The 21,176-nt window shown below is 36.1% G+C and overlaps 1 protein-coding gene across 2 annotated transcripts in view; it reads right to left on the bottom strand.

The window, feature by feature from the left end:
- The window catches only part of CADPS2 (calcium dependent secretion activator 2), a 299,634-nt gene that overhangs the window by 159,861 nt on the left and 118,597 nt on the right, over window positions 1-21,176 (bottom strand). For both annotated transcript variants that reach the window (XM_050324387.1, XM_050324385.1), the window contains exons 4-6: window positions 13,831-13,911; window positions 12,082-12,318; window positions 7,800-7,921 (exon numbers count right to left, since the gene is read on the bottom strand). In XM_050324387.1, coding sequence (XP_050180344.1) covers window positions 7,800-7,921; window positions 12,082-12,318; window positions 13,831-13,911 — 440 coding nt within the window. The remainder of the gene's footprint in view (window positions 1-7,799; window positions 7,922-12,081; window positions 12,319-13,830; window positions 13,912-21,176) is intronic.

The raw sequence follows: 21,176 nt of genomic DNA, 5'->3' as shown, positions 1-21,176 counted from the left end.
ATATAGATTATACACCCTAATATATGCCTTGATGACAGAAGGATTATTTTTATTGTTAACTATCCAAATAGAGTAGAGAATACAACCAACCTTAATTATCTTGTTTCACCCCAATTTCTTCCACACCATGCTTATCTTTATCTGAAAACTGAATATTCCCTTTTAACATTGGCAGTTGTCAAAAGTCCCTTAGATAGATAATTTTGGGAGTTAATCATAGAATCAGCATAAAATTTAGGCTGAAAGGAACCTCTGGAGGTCATCTAGTTCAAACCCTGTGCAGAGGAAGGCTAGCTAAAATCAGATTGCTCAGATTATTATCCAGTGGAGCTTCAAATCTCTTTTAATATTAAAAGCCTGTATGTAATTCATATTTCTCTGCAATAAGAGAGATGAAAAATTTCTTAGACAATATAAAGTAGTAATCAACGAGAGAACATAGCACCAAGGCATCATGAATAACTGAATAAAACTGTCATGTATATTTTCAGCAGAATCCATATTCCTTTTGTGAAACTCCTCCATCATTAATCCAGAACACAGGCTGTGATAAATGTATATTTTGTTTCTTCTCTATCATTTCCTTTGCGGAACCAAGAAAATATCAGATAATTTCCTATTGTCAGTTTCTTTTTCCCTTTAACAGCTGGATACTAGACCAACATATATGATATTTCATCATAGCACCTAGTCATTTGAAAGGTAGTTTGTTCCACCCTATTTGGTGAATTGCACCAAAAAAAGAAACATGTACTGACTTATGACAAGATGAAAGCCATGATGGAATTTATCCTTTAGAGATAGAAAGATGAATCCTAGAGAAAATTACAATAGTCATTATGCTACTCAATCAAACCTAGTTTATGAAAGCAGATGTACTTTCTTTCTTGTCACGATCCCCACTCGCCTCCCTAAAATTCCAAAATACTATTAAAGGAACATGCTCACCTTCACCAAGTTTTCAGCATTGTGTGAACAGCATAATTACGTTGCTCAAGCTTTAGCCTGTGAAACAATCTTGCACAGAGGTTCTTTAATGTATAAACTCACTTTTGTAAATGTTGCAAAAAATGTATTTAAGTTTCAAAGAAAATAAGTCTGTATGCCAAAAGTAGGATGAGCAATTCTACTTTGTTATCCTCTGTGAGATCAACGATGGATTTCACTGCACTTATCTGCAAGTAAAAACTTTTCAGAGGTAATAGTCAAAATTATGTGAAATCCATCAAGTAAAAGACCTTGATCAAAAAGCTAAATCCTAAAGAGAATTTATCCTCAGAAGATGCAATAGGAAGCATATGAACAGCAAGCTAAGCACAGTTAAATCAGGCACTATGAAACTACAATCTCATTATCCCTGTGTAAAAATCCCATGTGCAGATATATCATTTCAATAAAAAAAGCACACAGAGAAAGAACAGAAAAAAACCCTCACTGTTGGATGGCTTGCTAGCAACAGAAGAGTTTGATTACTCCCTCTCTGATCAGCCAAAACTTTTATTTCTGTCTCTCCTTTCTTCCTGTGTTTATTCTATTCATTTTCTACTTAAGAATCAAAGCAGTATGAGGCAGGTACAATTTTTTATTCTCCTTTTTCTCCTGTGCAACAGCAAGAACATGGATTCGTACACATGTAAACAATACAAGGAATGATTACAGAAAATTAACCGTATAATTGAATTACTACTGACCAAAATAAGTTTCATTTATGCAGACACAGAACAGTAGCCGGGCCTTCTCTTTCCTTACATACTGTACATTTCTGTCATGCAACTGAAAGTTGGGTGATAGTTTTAAGTATTATCATCTTTTTGTTTCCCTTGATCAAAAATAAAAATTAGAAAGTTGTAGGGATTATGATGAAGAAATAAAACTATATGATGTTTGGAACATGATTGTCACAGGTCATAAATTTTGTCTATCCTTTTTCCCTTCAGACATGTCATCTTAGGCCACATCCTCAAAACATCCTATTAAAAAACAAGTATTTTTTTTCATGAGTGAATATGTCACTTAAGGAAGTTTTAAATTTTAGAAATTATGACTTTTTTTTTCCTTTTCTTGTTTTTAAACTGCTCTATGAAAGTTTTGTTGTGTAATCTTTAGTTATGTATCCACAAGTTCTCATACTTCAAATACTTTATGGAATTAACTATGGTGAAATATATGGCATAAAAATAATGTGAGCAGCATTTACTTTATTTGTGCATGACTGACCGAGGTTCCCTGCCTCCTCTAGTCAGATTTAATCATATATTCTTCACATACTTCTAATATACAATAGCCCTTTTAATAAGATTATGCAATTACCGGTAACAAAATATGAAGAATATCTTGGCTCTATTAAAATTTTCTCTTCATGCAAGATATGATCTTTTCCTATTGCCTAAATATGTGACAAGAAAATGTCACTTGTAATGCTAAAAGTTAGCATATTCCTTTTATCTTTAGGCATGATTACACATACCTAAAACATGACACTGTCAAGAAATCAAACTATTTTAATATTCAGGATGAATAAAAATCAATGATAAGAAAACACGTGGACACCAGTCTCCACAAGATTAAAATCAAAGCCATATCAGTAACATTTGAAAAATGAAATTAGAACTGGATTTTTCCAGATGACCCCCTGTGGCGTCACAGCAACAAAGTTACGCAAAGCTTCACACAACTGAAGGGGCCCTCTGAGGGCTCTGCTTACTGATCTCTTGAAGAAAAGGTCACAGGCTATGTTGGAGGGATTTTCAGCAGGGCTAAAAGGCAGGAAACAGTTGGAAGGAATGAAGAAACATTTCACAGGAACTAATAAAAATTTTATAGGGTTTGTGTGTGAAGCTGTGTAACTGATCTGTTTGTTGACATAAGCTCAGTAAAACTACATTGTTCCATAGCATTTGCATTTTAGAATGACTATTAGTTACTCATTAATATGCATACATATAAGCAGTGCTTTCTTTAGCTTGCTAAGGAAGAAAATTAAGCACTTCAATATAAAGACACAAAATTGTTATTCAAAGAGAGAGAAAGCAGACAGGGGTTCAAAGCATTAAAAAACCAGAAAATATTTATTATAAAAAAAAAATACTATGCTCTCTTTCTAGGAACTCTAACCAATCCACCTCCCCTTTCCGAAAGGACATTCTGTTTTTCTTTATTACTCCTAGGTGGTATTGTTATGGTTACAAGCCAGGGGAAGGGGTTGTAGCGATGAATATTCTCACCATTGCATCATCTGAAGGGGCCACTTTGCCCACCCGGCGCAGGGAGTTGGAGAGAGGGCTTTGCCAAGGGTTGGACTTGTTCCAGGGCCACTGCTGATAACTGTCCCTGCCTTGCTGGGACAGCAGCAGAGCCAGGAGCTCCAGTCTCATCACTTGCCCACTGCTCACTCATGGCCAGACGGCTGCCCCGCTGACACCCGCTTGCCATGCGGAACCGCTGCCCATGCCAGGAGCCCCTGTGGCCACTCCTCAGCCCAGCCAAGGCAAGCGAGCCAACACACCATGCCAGGGGCAACAGGTGGCAGGGAACAAAGAGACTCCAAACTAACACCACTGCTGCAGTTCAGACCTGAACCTGTTAACCAGGTGATCTGGAGTGGCCAGTTTAGTAGTGTAATTCCCTTTGACAAACACAGTTTTCCTGGGTTTTTGGTCTCTTCCCTGTGGTGACCAGAGACAGGACCCAAGGGAATGACCTGAAGTTGTGTAAGAGGAGGTATAGGTTGGGTATTACAAAAAGGTTCTTCACCCAGAGAATGGTTGGGTGCTGGAACACGCTTCCCTGGGGATGTGGTCACAGCACAAACCTGATGGAGTTCAAGAAGCATTTGGATGATACTCTCAGGCACATGGTGTGACTCTTGTGCAGGGCCAGGAGTTGGACTTGATGATCCTTGTGGGTCCCTTCCAATTCATCATATTCTGTAATATTCTGCTTTCTTTTCTTTTTTTACGTGAGTAGATGTGGGTGGTTGACAGGGAGGACACTCCACCATTCTCTTTCCGCTTTGTTCCCGGGGGACTACGTGGTCAAGTGGATTCCCTTTTTTTTTTGTGGGTAAGTCGTTTCCCTTGTTTCTTTGTGGTGTTGTTATTTTTCCTTGTTAGTAAACTGGTATTTTTTCACTTATAACCTCCTTGCATTATTTTTATCTCTATTAGGGGGGAATAAAAGGGGAGGGTGTTCATTTTACTGGAGTTCCTGCCCCAATATTTATCTTTAAACCAAGACAGGCAGTCATGGATTTAGAGTAATACTTATAAAGATTCATAAAAACAATAGAGAAAATATTCAGCATTTTGGAATAGCAAATTGTGAATTAATTCTGCACTTGACTCATGCTTCCATTAATCTCTCCTATAAGATGACACTGGCTTACATTTTGAAACATTCATTTGAGTATCTCATTTTCTTCTTTTCACTGTCAAAGCTTTTGAAACTTTTGACTGAATAGCAGAATTGCACTTCTTACATGGATGTTTTACCAATGAAAAAATAGGTATAAATAATTTCTTATTTATATAATTTGTGCCTTTTTTCCACAAATGTAGCTACCAGTTCCAAATGATAAACTGACTACAGAAAAATGTGTGTGACAAGCGCATGATTTGGAGCCCTTGCCAGCAGTCCCCCACAGCAGGCTGGTGGTAATCATTCACTTTTCATCACTATCTCATTCTACGCCTAGAATGAGAGCTTTGGTACCCTTTTCTAGCTGTATGTCCCGCATAAAATCTGAAGTTACGATCTCCTCCAGCCTCACTGATACTTTTCCTCCGTATCAGAAAGAGAGTATCAAAAATTATACCAGAAAGGAGCCAGCTGCAGCAGCAGGCAAAGTAGGCAGTACCCAAGGCCCCCAACAGCTTGGTTCTTCTGTATCAGAAAAGAGATGGACTGGCTGTGCTTGCCCAGCTGGTCACTGGCCTCTACACACATACTTTGCCTACTCCTGCCAAAGGGTCAAGGCAGAAAGGAAGCATCTCTCTTCCCAGTAGTAGTATTATCACTAGCATCAACAACAGCAGAAAGTCACTTCTGTTTCCAACTCTTCCTATACCTTCTCTTTCCATAAGAACATCTAACCCTTCACCCAAGAACTCATTCTCCCTATCACCCTGGCAGGTCCCTATTGGAGAATAGTGATGAGTGCTGGAAGAAGCAGGTGTGCAACAGCAGGCAGATGACTGCGTGGGGCAAAGAGTGTGTTGATCATAAAACTAAGAAAGATCTTAGAAGAACTGGACACAGCCTGGGATGGGGAAGAGAAAAAAGAGATGCTTTAAGTCTTCTGAAACCTGGGGACTCCTCCTGACTGTATCAGTAGTTCCTAGGTTCTATTCTACCAGCACAATATTTGATTAAATGCTGCCAAGCCCTTTTGTTGCCTCTGCCACCAATCAATAAAAGCAATATTGCTACTGCCAAGAAAACGTGATTTGGCTCTAACAGAAAAATTTAAACTGTGTAAGAAAGAATGTCCCATTCCATAGGCAGCTTTCTCCATTTTCTTACTCTTTGCCCATAATTTGCTAATTTCATGCTTGTCTAATTTAATATCCTCCTCCATTGCCTCAAATGACATCTCTATATGTGCTTACAAACTAAATGTCTCTATATACCCATAATCATACTGTATGCCAATGTCTCCTAATCACTCTTGCCAGGAATGGAAAACAGTACAACTCAGAAGAGCACAAGAACTGGATAGATTTCAGAGCTCTATAAGCTGCATCCCTTTAACTTAGACTGTTTTATAGGACAGCAGGTCAACAGCACCAGTAACTCCCATTCTTGTCCTTCTAGTGAATAGTTCAGGGCATCTCTCAAAAATTCACCTCCTAAAGTCGAATAATTTTTTCCATCCAAATCCATATGAATTTTGTTCATATACATAACTTATATGGAATACCCCATATTCTGTCTTCCTCCCATATTCAATCAACTCATACCTGAAATCTGTTAAACTGGTTTACAAGCTTGGAGTAGGTCCTAACATTGCACTTTTTCCTAGAAATACTTTAATTGTTCTTGTATTGACTCCATTTTTTACGAAACTTCCTTTTCCTTTTCCACAAAGCTTCTACTTTGACAGGTAGGAAAATCAACTAATCTGTTATTAACTTTTACTTTATGCATCTATACAGGATATACACCTTCTGATTGATTTTACAATCTTTACCTTCACCTGCAGCCCTCAGTACGTAAAAAGTAAACCATGAACTAACTGTCAACTATCCCTATCATGTTTTGTTCACTATATCTGGAAATAGTTAGAGAGAAACAAAATCCTTAATATCTACAGACTGTTTTCTGGAAGGAAACATATGTGCCCAAAATTCAAAAATTTACATATTCTAGGTGATTTAGGGAGATTTGAAGACCCACACCAATGACATCAGAGGTTAATTAAGCATTTAAAATAGACCCTAGCAATTTCAAAGGTGAGGAAAAAGAGAGATATACTATCAGAAGAGCAAGAACTTTGGCTGTGACGGCAGGCAAAGGCTATAGGAACTTGTTGCAGGAAACTATTATGAGAGCAACTCTGAGTCTGAAGACAAAGGACAGTTTGGAGATGTGCCCTCCATGAGAAAGCCTTGTGACTCTCATGGGACCCTGAGCCACCAGCAAACGCCCCAACAGGTCCAAAAATGAGCAGATGATGTTGTATACCCACTTATGACCTTGCTTCAGTGCGTACCTTTGTGTGTCTTTTGCACTCTCATTCCTTTTAGAAAGTCCTCATGTAGTACATGCAAATTATAGGAATAAGCATTCCTATGCCTGGGAGAAGGAACACAGCCAGAGACTGTGACAAATGAATTTTATGTCTTTTCCCACATATTTAGTGTTCTGTAAAGCTGTTTGAATATGTTACTGGAGTAGGCTGCTGGCTTACTTGCCAAGGAAATTTGCTGCAGCTAGGAGAAAGACCACCAAATTAGATCTCCTCCTACTTCCAAACCCAGAAGAGACAGATATAATGTGCCTATAATTTTGCCTAACAAAAGTCTGTCTTTGTAGTCCAAACAGAATAGAAACTACAGCTCCAATTCCATAGAAGTTGTTTTAGCAGATATTGTAACAACTGCAATTTTTAAATTGTTTTTCACAAGGCACACTATGGTGCCAGTAAAACCCCAACATGCTGTCTGGAAAGTTATCTACAAAAGATTCCAAATGACATTTTAACAGAGAGAAAAGTGTCTGAAGACAGTGTGCAGGTCAAACAAATCAAACAATTTAATTTCTTCCTCTCTGCCACTCTAACTGGTTCAGATGGCATGATGTTATCCCCCTCCAAGTCAGTATACTGACTGCTTCCATCAAAACTTAATTGAAAGAAGTGGATCCTACAATTTAAAATGAAATAGGCTCAGCATGTGAGCAAGCTCTGTCAAGACTGATTACTGAGTATTGATTTTCCACCAATTGTACAAGTTACACTCCACAAGGCCACCTGCGCATTAACCTAGAATACATAAAATCACCTCAGGCTAACATCTATCACAAGGTTTGTGTTTTTGGACCATGCAGTCTCTAGTTCTTTTCCTTCCCCATACATTCAATGGCATTCATTTGGATAACATTCACACTTTGTACTTACTTCATCATAAATAGATATTATTTCTATTTTAGTTTTTGAGAACGAATTTAAGATAACTACCTATGAAAAAACTTCATATAACCTAGCACTAAGTTAATTGTAAATCCTGTAAAGACAGTCAGACAAGCTTTCCTATGGTATCAAGGAAAGAGATACTGGATGGAGCAACAGCAGAGTGGCTTACTGTGGCCTGGAAGCTTCTGCTTGGTCTGTCTGAAGCTTCTCACCCCCTTCCACTTCCATGGTGCAGTAGACAATCCGATTTGGAGCGACTGACTTTAAACCTTGTACCTCCATTATAACAATCTGAGGAAGATAAAGCAAATAGTTTATCCTTCAGAAAAAATTACATACTGTGGTTATTGCAGTATTAAGCTCCATATAGGTACAAAAAAGAAAAAAGAAAATATCCCTGAAGTCCCAAAGTCCATTCATTCAATTTTCAACAGACAGACAATTTTGATTTTGTCTTCTTTTTCCACACTTTCAAGAACATACAGCAGGAACTGAAATTTTTGCTCTGCTTCTACTTGGACAATGATCAGAAACAACTCACTCCAATCATAATTTAAATGCCAATAGTGGAGTTTGGGATTAATGTCTGAATATAATTCTAAATCTTAATACATGAGGAAATGTATCTTTTAATGAGTCATCTAAGTGAATTTGTACAGAATGAATAGGTTACTAAATCAGAGTGTAAACACGTAAGTACACTGATCACATCTTGAAAGGCTCTATGTCACATGAGGTTGCAACCCTCTAATCTCAGAAGTAATTTGGTGTTGTGCTGGCATGAGGCAGGTCAGAGCATGGCTATCCGCTCCTGTAATTTTTTTCCCCACTACATACATCTTTTCCTTCTCCCAGTGCAGTACTTACAGTCAGGTTCAGCATGCACATGGAGAAGAGGGAGAAGAGAAATGGAAAAAAGGCACTGCTACCAGTTGTGCTCTGAGTTTTCATCACCAGGGAAATTATGAGCTTGGCAGATCCCACAGATTTTCACCTCCTCTAGACTACTCAGTTACAGCTCAGAAAAGCCAAATGCAGACCCACTTTAAATGCTCTCTGCTTTTTATAAATCTTACAGTTTTTCACAGTGTGAAATTATTGGAATTTTTGCACTTCAGATGTTTCTAATTCAGAGAAGACTTGAGTAGACAGTCAGGTTCCCCTTCTTGCTTTAGAAAAGATGCTTTTCTTGCCAGTTCCATTTGGGCCTATGCGAAGAAACCAGGAAAAATGTACTCCATCAGCAAGAGAAGCTGTCCTCAACTGAACCTTACCTGTAAACCACTATTTGTTTAATTTATTTTAAAAGTCCTAGAAGTAATAACTACTTTTAGTCTCATTAGAGTAATTGGTTTCTTAGGTCAGCAAGCAACTACTAAAATATTTTGTTATTAAACACTTTGCAAATTTGCCACTTTGTTCTAATTCAAGCAAGTTAAGCCAGGTTTCACCTCTAGCTGTAAAATCCTTTGTCCTTTGAAACTCCCAGAACCTTAATAATAGTTATATGTCTTGTAAAATTGCTAGTTTGTAAATATTACAGTGAGATGACAGTCACTGATATTTAGAGCTTTTTTATATTACTCATAAATTATCAACACTGCCCAGTATGCTTTATAAGTAATAACAGTAATTCAGGGAGAATAACATAGTCAACCCACTTTCCCATCTTTTGTTGTCCAGGAATTCAAGTAGTTAGCAAAGCAATCAACGATCCCTGAGAGACTGCACTAGAACTCCTTCTAGATGATACTGCCTATAAGGTCTTTACACATACCAATTGTATGTCATTGCTGAATGCAGGCTTCATGTTTATTCACTTTCATGTTAATATTTCTTTTTCTGAGTTTCCAACTTAATTGCACAGTACATTTTAATTTGGTAAAAATTCTGAATTCCAGAACAAAGTTTCATTTCATTCCTTCCAAAGGAAACTGTCACTATCGGATCTACATTAGCTTATTAGCTGACAAACAGCTTCCTAAATGTTTGTATATTTCAGAAACTAACAGCTGAAGAATATAAACAAGGAAGTCTTCTCTTACTACTATGTTGTTTGGTTTTTTTAATTTCTGCAAACAAGATACTTGAGGAAACATCCAACTTGTAAAAACAGTCCTTGTTGCTTGTAGGGATGCTCAGGAGTGTCTATGACCTTAGTCAGCAAGGTCCACTCCCACCAGAACATTATAAATATTACTAGCAACTTCTGCTGTTCGTAACAACAACATGCAGTGGCAGCATGAACCTTGGCCACTTTACTCCCCATACAGAAATTTTCATCAAGTTCTTTCACTCTGTCGTAAGACATGTTCATTCATGTGCCTGTGCAGCAACCCTTGGCAGGGATTTTGCTGGTTGCCCTACAGTTTAGTTGAGCCATCATAGGGCGTGACATGGACATGTTTATGTGTTATTCAAGAAATGTGAAGTTCTGCACATATGACCTCACATTTTCAAAAAATGAAGTATTCTGTTTTCAAGGAAATGCAATCAGCTTTTCTTATTTGGCCATTTGCACAGAAAAAGATCACATCTTCTACATTCAGTCTGCATTAGTTATCAGTTCAACTGTTTCCTTTTGCCTTTATATCTTCTGAGATTTTGTTTCCAAGCGTAAGATACTTGTTTGGCAAGAGAGTCAACTTACGTGGTTAATATCATATTTAAGATGAAAATCTGCCTTAGTAAAAACTAACTCATGTAGAGAATTTAATTTAATTCTTTGTCTTGCACAGGATGAACTGTAGATAACTTATGTTGCAGAACATCTCTTTATCAGTGATAGGAAAAAAGTAATAATTAAAAAAAAAAGTTAGCTCACCAGACCTAATAGTCTATATTTCTGATAGTAGAGAGGAAGGGCTATAAACAAAGCAAAGCTGTTCCTAATTTACCAAAAATTGTATCTCTTGTCAATTTTCAATGATTGTTTCAAACTTTTACTGTACTTTTCACTTAAATATCACATCATTTGGGGTACGTAATAGTTCTCTCTGTAGGCACAGAGAAGGCTTTTCTGACTTCCCTCACCAAGCAAACTGAAAGACAGAAAACATTATTGCCAAAATTTTTCAGGTACTTTTCAAGCACTTCAGAACTACTCTTTGTTAATGGACTGTTCCAGCCTTGGTAATCCACTAGAGGCAGACACAGCACATGTGATGGAGACACATGGGATTCAGCACAGGAGTTACAAACAGTTCATCTCTTCATATACTTCAGTACTAAGGCCTGCACTCTAGTTTTACATGCTTGATGAACTAATACTTTTTGGCATATAGAATGATGGATCTTACTACTCTTTGAAAGTTGATGTTGAGCTTTTACATTATTAGCTAGTAATATTAAAATTGCATACAGTGGGAGAAGTAATTTCTCTGTTACACATAAGAATTCAAAATTTCATCATCTATTCTTCACATGTTTTTAATTCTATCTCTCTAATGATGACATGGGAAAAAATGATCTGAATTTTTAATAACAGATGAAAAAAATGCTCATTTCACTTAAGAAAAAACATTTTTTAAAAGATAAACTATTTTTATTTGTTTTAAATTCTTAAACAATTGAAATACTTTTTTTCTGTAACATTATCTGTTGTTTTGAACAAACTAAAGCCACTTCAAATGCATAGCACAAGTATGGCACTTTCTGACCAAAAAATACACAACGCATACTCTGGTAATGTTTTGAATTTATTATTATTAACAGAGAGATAAGCATTTCTTGGTATGCACATTTGTGGAATTGGACCTGAGTTATAATGCTGGAAATTTTCAAGGCCAGGCTGCATGGGACTTTGAGCAACATGGTCTAGTGGAAAGTGTCCCTGGAAGGGGGGTTGGAATTAGATGATCTCTAAGGTTCCTTCCAACCAAACCATTCTATGCTGTGATCAGACATCTCTAAATAACTAAATGTATTTGTGGTTTCCTCTTGAAGTCAGTTGAGCTCTATATAGATTAGGATTGCATTGCTACAGGCCAGACTTCCTGTATAACCTCAAAAAACATAAGATAGCTTCTTGAGGAAAGTGCAGAAATTGATAAAAACAAATTTCAGCGTTTATTCTCTAAATACTTCCAGTGAGAAAATGCTACTTGTTTACAAAATTCTATGAATGAGTTCTTGATAACAACAGTGGTCAATTATTAAGTTTTAATTGTACTTAGCTATTTAATGCACTGGAATTCATGTAAAGTTACACTTGTGTGGGAGATTCAACTGCCCACACTGCTGTTTGGGCCCAAATGAAACTACTGCTGCAAGAGGAACATGTATTATACAGCTGTATTCTAAATCCTAATCACCAAAGACACATAGCACAATTTACTTCTTTAAAATAAAATTTTAAAACTACCAAGAAAGAACTAATAAGAAAAAAGCATCAAGACAGATATTCTAGCAATTTAAACTATCAACAAGTTTTCTCTGAAATCTGTTATTACCTCTAATGTGAAGGAGAGAACCACGTCAGACTTTGACAGTTGAACTTCATTTTCATCTCCTATGTCCAAGAACGCAGAATTCTGTGACCGCTTTAACTTCTGCAGTTTAAATTCTGGCCCACCTTTAGACACCGGTAGACTTTCCAAATTTGCCATCAGCAAATTCACCGAAGACCGCAACTCTTCTATGTACATGTTCTCCATTTCCCTTGTTACAAATTTTGGGAATTTTCTTTCCTTGGAAAGTATATTTTAAAAGTTAGGGAGGAAAAAAAAAATCCCTCATTATATACTACGTTAATTTAACAATTTGCTTTCAGTTAAGAGATAATAAATAAAACCAAAAGTCATAATTGCAGTGTCTATCTATTTTATGTCATCAAAACAATAATGGGAAGGCTAATCCTGTCCTATAAATACAGTTAATTTTGACAAGAAGGAATAATGGAACCTTATGCACACCCCCAAATCATTTAACCATAAACCCAGGTTGAAGAACTACACATTAGGTATTTTTAATACAAGTGTTTTAAACATAGTAATTGATAGTATACCTTCAATGTTACCTTCAAATATTTCAAAAATTGAAAAAATGACCTGTCTACTAAAAATTTTGTTACTTCATCCAGTTACCATGCTACCAAAAATAAGTCAATCACATTCATGCTTCTAATACAAAGCTGCTAAACTACAATCATGGCAAGAAATTCCTATCATTGTTTACCTCTATTTTGAACAACTGGTCATTCATTTTGAATGTAATGTTGAATTATTACACACAGGATTATTTTAAATTATAATCTCTCTTAAACAATAGAAAGAACTTGAAAATCAATTTTTAGATAATAGTATTTAAATATTGTGTTTCTAACAAAAAAGGAACATATACAGAAATATAATGCATATATGAACACATACAGAGCCAATTTTATGCACAGTTTTCCAAATATTGAACACTGGGTGCTTGGGAGAATGTCATTCAAGATTAAACAAAAATATCAATTATTCTAAAATATATGTTTTACATATAAATAAGAAACAAACAAATGCTCCCCCTGTACTGTTTGCAAAGACAGGCACCTTGCTCCTAAACCAGACAAATTTTTTCCTTATCTGTTATAAGACATATCATAAAATGTTTTACATTAAAATCTCTATAGTTGATTTTTTTCAATAACAAACACCAAGCAAGTTGACTGTGACCCAAAACACCTGTAGCAAGTCTGGTGGTCTGGCTCATTATAGCATTGCAGTGCCAGTATAGTACAGATTGAAAAAGAAAAAAAAGAAATAAAAAGTAATTTATAGTTAGGGATTAAAAACACAGGACAAGGTTCAAGGTTCTCTAGCAAGAAAAACCCCTTAGGAGTGTTTTTCAAACCGTACCTTATCCTGTGAGGATCATTCAAATAATAATAAATCAACACAGAAGACAGGTGAGACAGACTGTTTTTTTGAAAGACCTTTCCTCTTGTTGTTTTTTCCCACCCCAATGTAAAAATTGAGGAAAACTGGACTTGCTGATGAAGGAAGTGTAGGATTACACAGCATGACTTTCCAAAACCAAGGTTTGCTTTATCCCTACTCCTGCTAACACAGAGACTCCAGAGCAGAAGGAAGTTCATCTGCCAAACTGTTTTCAAAGGATCTGCTTAATTTTAGAATCAGAAACAGGAAGCACACACTATGGGTCATCCCACTCAACCTCATATGAAGATACGTTTTTGGTACAAGAAAGCAACCACTTACCCTTGCCATTTGATCTGCCAATTGTAGTCGACCATCTAGTTCACGTCTGATCTGGGCTGCTTGTTCATCTCCATTATCCAGCTTGGAGAGAGAGGAAAAATAAATCTTACTGTGAGAAATGCACTATATTTTAACTTTATAGCAAGTAATGTAGTTAAAAAACAAAAGAGAAATTAATTTTCTTCTTAAAATCAGTGAAACACTATGCAAATAAACAGCTTTGAGGCTTACCAAGATGAAAGAAATTAAATGGCCACCAGTTAGTCACAGCACTCAGAGTCTCTGAAAGGTAGTCAGTGCTCCCTTACATTTTACTCAGGCTATACTGAAGAAGCATTATTTCTTTATGAAAATAGCAGATAAAATCATTTTTCCATAAAGCAGAAAACTGGAATGACAGACTGGCTTAGAAAATGTTTGCAAGGAAATGTAATCTTTGGTTCCCTGAGTTCCTGTATAGACATATATAGGTATAGGGAAAGAAAACTGCGTGACTGTCTTCTGAGAATGGTACTATTTCGCTCACATAGCTTTTTTCTCCCAATATTGCCTAACTGCTCACATCAAGACTTATCCAATTTTTGAATTTCCAGTATTTTCATACTTAGAGAATAGTCAGGACTAAACAATTGACTTCCATCAGGGAGGTAAAGTGGAAGGACACATCTCTTCATCTCAACAGAAAAGCTGGATCTCAACAAAAGGAGACTCCCCAACTCATTTTTCACCTGTTTACTTGTTAAGGACAGTGGTGGGGGAGTGTAGGTGAAGTGGGGCTTCACCTCAACACATAGACCTGCACAACTGGTTAAGAGGAAAACAGAGAGATGTATCTGGAAAAGATGAGGCAAATCTTGCCATCTTACCTGAATAACTGCCAAACAAGGACAAAGATGAAGTTCCTATGGAGGGTTCCCTCTGTCCCTAGGGCTAACCACAGATGTGATCTGACATGCTGATATGACCCTAGTGCATTTAGTATATGACTAAGGTTTAAGGATAACCGAATTGGCCTTCACGAAAAAAAACCCTTAAACTGATTAGGGGTGTAAAGTGGCAAAATTGGTTCTCTAATTGAATGAGATCTCCAGCTAACGAATACACAAACAGCTTGGCAAATTATTCATTTACATTAAATTAAGGTTTTTCGGTGTTTATTCAGTAAGACTCCTAGTTACAAAACTCCTCAGCTAATTCTGACACTTCTTATTGAACCAAAGCACTCATGAAAATTAGGCACTCCAATTAAAAAAAAAAAACAAAAACCAAAAACCACAATTAAAAATGCACCGTGCAATTACATAGGTCAATTACAGCACTATGCTTAATGCAAATCTGACCCGGTTTAGCAACAGGATGAAAAGTTTTTCACTGTTAGTACGGAAGCAGTGACAGCGCAGGCAATCTGTCACCTGTGCAATCTGGCATCTTACAAGATCCTAGCAGGAACAGATCCAGACTACCAGAAAAAAAGAGAACAAAATTTGATGGCATCCCCAAAAGAGGCTCAAGTTTATACCAGCGAGTAGAAGATGGATCATATTCCAGACTGGAAGGTTTTACCACTAAATGTGTTCATAAATCTGCTCCTAAATTGACTGTGAGCATTAAGGGCAAGAGTGTTCTCAATGAAAGCAAATGTTTTAGGTTCTCAGAATAAAATTACAGTATGCCAGATGAATTCCCAAATTTGTATTCTTCCATTTCTCAACAGATTAAGTGCTGTTTATTGAATTTGTCACAAAGAATATTTCTATCTTCCTTTATGCTGTAACCACATACTTTTGCAATTTTATTCAGTATGAAAGCCTGTCTAATATGAAAAATAATTTTGTTTTCATTTTTTGGTTAAGAGAGGTCGACATTATTTTAATAATATATCCCATGACAGGTAAATGCTTGAAGAATATCTGCTTGAAGGTAATTTCAATGATTGAATTTAGATTTCTGCAAAAAAAAAGAGGCTAGGAGAATATTAAAAAGCTAAAACCTTTTCCTATGTCAAGGTACAACTTAAATGACTGCCTCCATCAATAATTCACTTGAAGAGGTAAAAAGATTTTACTTAAAGATTGATATTTAGCTATTTTTCCATTTTAAAAATATGTTCATTTAAGTTAATGTAGGTGTAACCTAGTTTTGTAAATCTCAGTATTTTTCCTTAACTCTGCATTGCTTTCTATCATCTGTTTGTACTCGAGTAGTTAAAAATGTGATTTCCCTACTTATTTATTTTAAAACTTTAGTCTTCTTCCCGAAACACTTATACATTTTAATGGTTTCATTAATGTATGTATGTAATGATGTTTTGTAAAGTATGGAAAGAAGCTGAAGAGGGGAACAGTAAAGAATGTTGCTTTACATATAGAAAAGGGTCAAGGTAATAATTATTGGTAGGTCATTAATATCTGTCCCAATAGGAAGCAAACTGTCAATATTAGTATTTTTGCAGAAAGCAGAATGAAGTGACAATGAGAAAAACAGAAAGTTTGATATCCTATTCCAGGCAAGGCCATTTTACCTGTTTTTATTCTAAACTCAACAAAATACACGAAAAAATATCTTTACAAGCAAAACAGCTAGGGATTATGAATGTGCACTCAAATAATTTTTGTATCTACTGAATATGACGTGACAACAGCAGAAAGATTGAGTAGATTCTGAAAATACAGGTGATATTTGAAATTTTTGAGTTGTGACCACTTTTTTACATAGGGAGACACATAATAGAACCCATCACATGGGTGGGGAGAGGTGACAATCATTAACATAAGTGTACCCTTTTCCTTAATTCTTTATTTGTGGATCAAACCCATACCCAAGACATCTCTGGATACCAAGCTATAACAAGTAATTACTGATGCTATTTTCAAACTGTTAAATAAAGCTAGAAAAGTGTATAACACTATGTATAAAAATTAATATAAATGTAACATGGCAGGATAGCAACTCAGATTCTTCTCAGTATTGCAACTGAAATTTGGTTAAAGGAAATCACTAATCTGAAAGGATGTAAAACTGAGGCAAAGGTTTGTTTGGGGTTTTTTAAGAATAATTGGCATTTACATGGTATCACATAATGCTTCCAACCCTTAAATATAAAGTCACGTTTTTATAAAGTTACAGCCTTACAAACTATTGTAAAAGAATGTAAATACAAATTCCATTAAAAAAAAATTCAGCTTGCTGCGATAGTAATTATACACCATTTTTGCTGATTGTACCAACATTAGAGATGCTTATCATGTCACTTAAACCTCACATAATGAATTAGTTTGTATTTTGGCAGCAGGGAACCTCACTACAGAACCCTCTATAGACACCAGAGACATATTTTCAGTACATCAGACACATTAGAAAGTCCTGACCAAACTAACCAGTGTTTCCCCTAAATGCCACATATATGGCAGCCCAAACTTGTAAAACCTAGGCAAAGACACAGACTTCCCTTTTGAGGACCAGTTAATTCAGAAGGAAAATTCCTGAGCAGAAGTATGAGTAAGACAGTTGTGTCACTGGTGCCCTTTCTTTCTGCAAAGATGATCATTTGGATTTTTAAAGCTTCCTCAGAAAAATCAGTAGTTATGAGTTACCACACTTGGGTGAATAAGAAGTCACTTTTTATTAAAAACAAGTGACAGCTCATCATATTTTTGTTCTCAAATGATGCCTCATAAAAACAGATTTCTAAAGCTACCAGCATCAGACATCAAGCTATTAATTAAAAAATGCTTTTACTCCTTCATGCTTGAAGTTGCCTTTATTTTTTCTCACTCTGAAAAGAGCAATCATCTGTAGAGATGGACTGGGAACATCCTCAATATGTAAGTTGTCCAACAACTCATATTAAGAGGATTTCAGTTACTTACATAAGTGTCAACTTCTGAAAGATAGGCTGAGGGTTTCTACTTCAAATTTCTACTTTAACATTTCAACCAAAATAGTCCACTGTTTTTAAAGAGACTAGGGTAGACAATACACTGTTTTATCCATAATAAGAAAAGTAGTGACCATCTTGTGAAAGAGCTCTAGCACAATCTTGCTTTGAAGTAAGAAGATGAAATTTAGCAAGATCCCATCTGTGGAAACCAGCTCAACTCTGTCCAAGTTATAAACCTTTAAAAGATCACTTTTGCAGCAGTCAGGCTACAAACAGCCACTACAAGAGGCTAAATCAAACTCTGCATTTAAATTCATCTTCAGGTAGTGATGCTGTCTGTCTTGAATATGTATGAAGTCTCTGCTCAGATTATCTGCTCATTAAAGAAAGACTGCAAACTTATCAGAGTTAAAAATCACTATTTGGATCAACAGCATGCTATCTTTCTTGGCAAACTGCTGTTTAATTTGTATGCCTGAATAGTACAGAAGAAAAATATGTCTAAGTAAATAAAAGTTTCCATATTTTAACAGGTTGGAAAAGACTGTATACTTTGTGATTCCTATTTAAATATGTTTTTAGTCTTAAATTACTTGAAAAGGCTGTAACATAGCAGTGTATTTTGGTGCAAAAGAAAAATGGTACACAGGAAAAAAATCTGGTTAATGTGCAAGAGTAACTTAAGGTAAAAAAGGTATTAATGCTGCCAAGAGATGCTACTCATCTACATTACTCTACATACAAAGTAAATCAGATACATTATGCCCATGAAACGAGACCAGTTTGTGTATAGATGAGTATAGACCTGCTGCAAGTTATTGTTCTTTACATTCACAATGCTCAAACTAACTGATAGTTCCTCCAAATGACTATTTTATTAATAGTTAGCTAGCCTGCAGCTTTCTAATTTAAAGTAATATCAACATGAAATTACATATACCTGCCCATAGCAATAAAAATTTCTCCACATTTAATGACTAAACTGATGGTACACATTTTTCTTTCCACAACATGAAATCCAAAGTCTTTTCCCTCTATGTGACAGCAATGGCTGTTTTGCCTTTACAGCCATTTTTTGCCACATATAACCAAGTCTGAGTTGTGCTTGGCTCTGTTGAGCTGTGAAGTTATTTGTGGATGCCCATGTTAGGCAACCTGTAGGGTCATCCCTGACTACTGCCAGAGAGTCAAGGTAAAAACTGTCAACAAAAACCAAATGGAATAAAAGACTTGGATTTAAAGTGTCAAGGTAATACAACAGTGAAAAAAACAGATTTCTGGAAGCAACCAATGGCATCCAGCAGCAAGACTGGAAGAGGCCAGAGAAGTTCCAGTGCTCAATTTTGGCTGTCAATCAAGTAAGCAAAAAAGAGGTAGTGGGTGTAGCAGAAGCAAATACTGGTGGGTTTCAGACCATTGTCCTTGCTACTCTTATCTCTGACTCTAAAAGAAGGACTTTTGCTTCAGACAGATCTGATGCCTCTTAGAACTGCAGGATTTGTTCCTGTGCTTATCTTTAGACAGGCAGAGTTGCTCGAAAGGAGCAGACCGGGAAGAGATTAAAGGTAGTCTGCAGCATTAAGGAGCTACTCTGCACTGAACACAAACAGCCTGTGGAGATTCTCGATGTTTCCCAAGCTTGTGAACAGAGATTAGCAGCTCAATATGTAAAAGTGGAAGGCTCAACAAATTCCAAGTCAGGCCAAAAACAGAGCACCCAACTCCAGTCTACTACTGCAATCACTTTTGGACATGAATTCAACAGGACTTAACTTCTGAAGGACAAGACTGTGATGGAAGTAAAGGAGGGGAAAAAACCAGATTTAATGAAAGGGTAAGATGTGTGGAACTTTCTGAATGGCTGCTGCCGGACCTTTTCATAAACCTCCTCCCTTCTGTCTCACAGCAAGAAAGACACAGCTGTAGAAGTAAAGAAAATGTCATCACTCCTCTATTTCAGAGGAAGCTATGCCATTTAGCTTCAGTTTTAAGATATGTTCTCCTCCTTGTGTATAGATTATACAGAGGATTCATTCAGACTCACAAAAGATCAATAAAATGGTATTTCAAAACTCTCTCATGCTCTCTGTGCCCTGTAAAGTCCCTATCACATATCACACAAACGGCTATGCTGATGGATGACCCAGTCTCTGTGGTGGTGAAATCCTGTGGACTTCTCACAGAAGTCTGAATGAGAAAAACTTTAAAAACTCAGTTCCTAAATCTTACTCTTCCCAACTCACTCCTTTTCCCAGTCAACACACAAAAAAACCATTTGGCAAATAAACTCAGAAATGTGTTTTTGAATAGGTGCAACCCAAAATCAAAGAGAAACATAAGAGAAAGGATGTCAGAGAGCGAAAATCCCTTAGGAGGAATTAAATAAAAATAAAGAAGGAAATAAAGAGGGAAAACAGGCACCTATTTTGGAAATTATTTATCTTATGAAATAGTAGTATACATGTTTTCAGGTAATTCTATGTCAAAGCACAAACTCAACAACCACTCAGCTTTTATACCTCCAATTTGCCTGCAGCAAGTAGACTTATAAAAGCTAACAGGTCCAAAAACCAATATGAGGTGTTTGAAAAACTTTTGACAACGCACCATCAAGATTCACAAGATTTTTTTATCGATTTTGCTCTAGCAGAGCACAAGATTGCCTCTCAAACAACTGACCAAGTTGATTACTCAGTTTTCCTGCAACAGAGTGCCCACAAGAAGCTCAAGCATGTGTTGAAGTTAGTTTTAATACAAAGTCTTAGACTTTGTATTAAAAAGTACTTGTATTAGAAAATTATTTGTATTAAAGAACTTTGTGTTAACTTTGACTGCTTTTTTTTCCCCTCTTTTTTTTTTTTTTTTTTTTTTTTTTTTTTTTTGGTGGGGGAAGGGTAAGTAGCAGTTTTATAAAAATATTGAAATTAGGATGGAGGGTGTAAGGACAACTGGAAGGTGCCAGTCAACAGTCAAACACTCTACACTGGCTTCAGTTGGATAAAAACTAAAATCCAATCAAATCAATGTTTTCAAAAGCTGTGCCTGACTACCTTCAGTAAGTCCATGAGATATTAGACCTCATTCAGAATTTTTTTACTGGCTTGATACTACCCAAAAAGCTAAAAAAAATCATGGACAATCTTAGATGGTAAGAGATTCTGTTCTCTGAAATATTTTTATTAAGTTCTGGACCTGCTTATATGATTTCAATATTGATTTGTATATGTATGACTGATTAAGTGGTAAAAGATACATATTGCTTGTATTTATTAATTACACTTATTATATACTGATTTGTAAAACATGGTTATATTACAAAACTATTAAAACCAACCCAAAATTTAGAGTCACAATTATATTAACTAATGAAATAGATTAAAAAGGTAATTAGAAGTTTCCAAAAAATACACTGAAAACTATACAGTTTTAATATGTAGAGGGTTTTTTGTTTGTTTGTTTGTTTGTT

Source organism: Myiozetetes cayanensis, unplaced genomic scaffold, assembly GCF_022539395.1.
Source record: "Myiozetetes cayanensis isolate MyiCay16 unplaced genomic scaffold, myiCay2020 scf3, whole genome shotgun sequence".
Classification (NCBI taxonomy): domain Eukaryota; kingdom Metazoa; phylum Chordata; class Aves; order Passeriformes; family Tyrannidae; genus Myiozetetes; species Myiozetetes cayanensis.
Note: the sequence above shows the minus strand (reverse complement) of the source record. Positions and strands in the feature narration are given on the sequence as shown.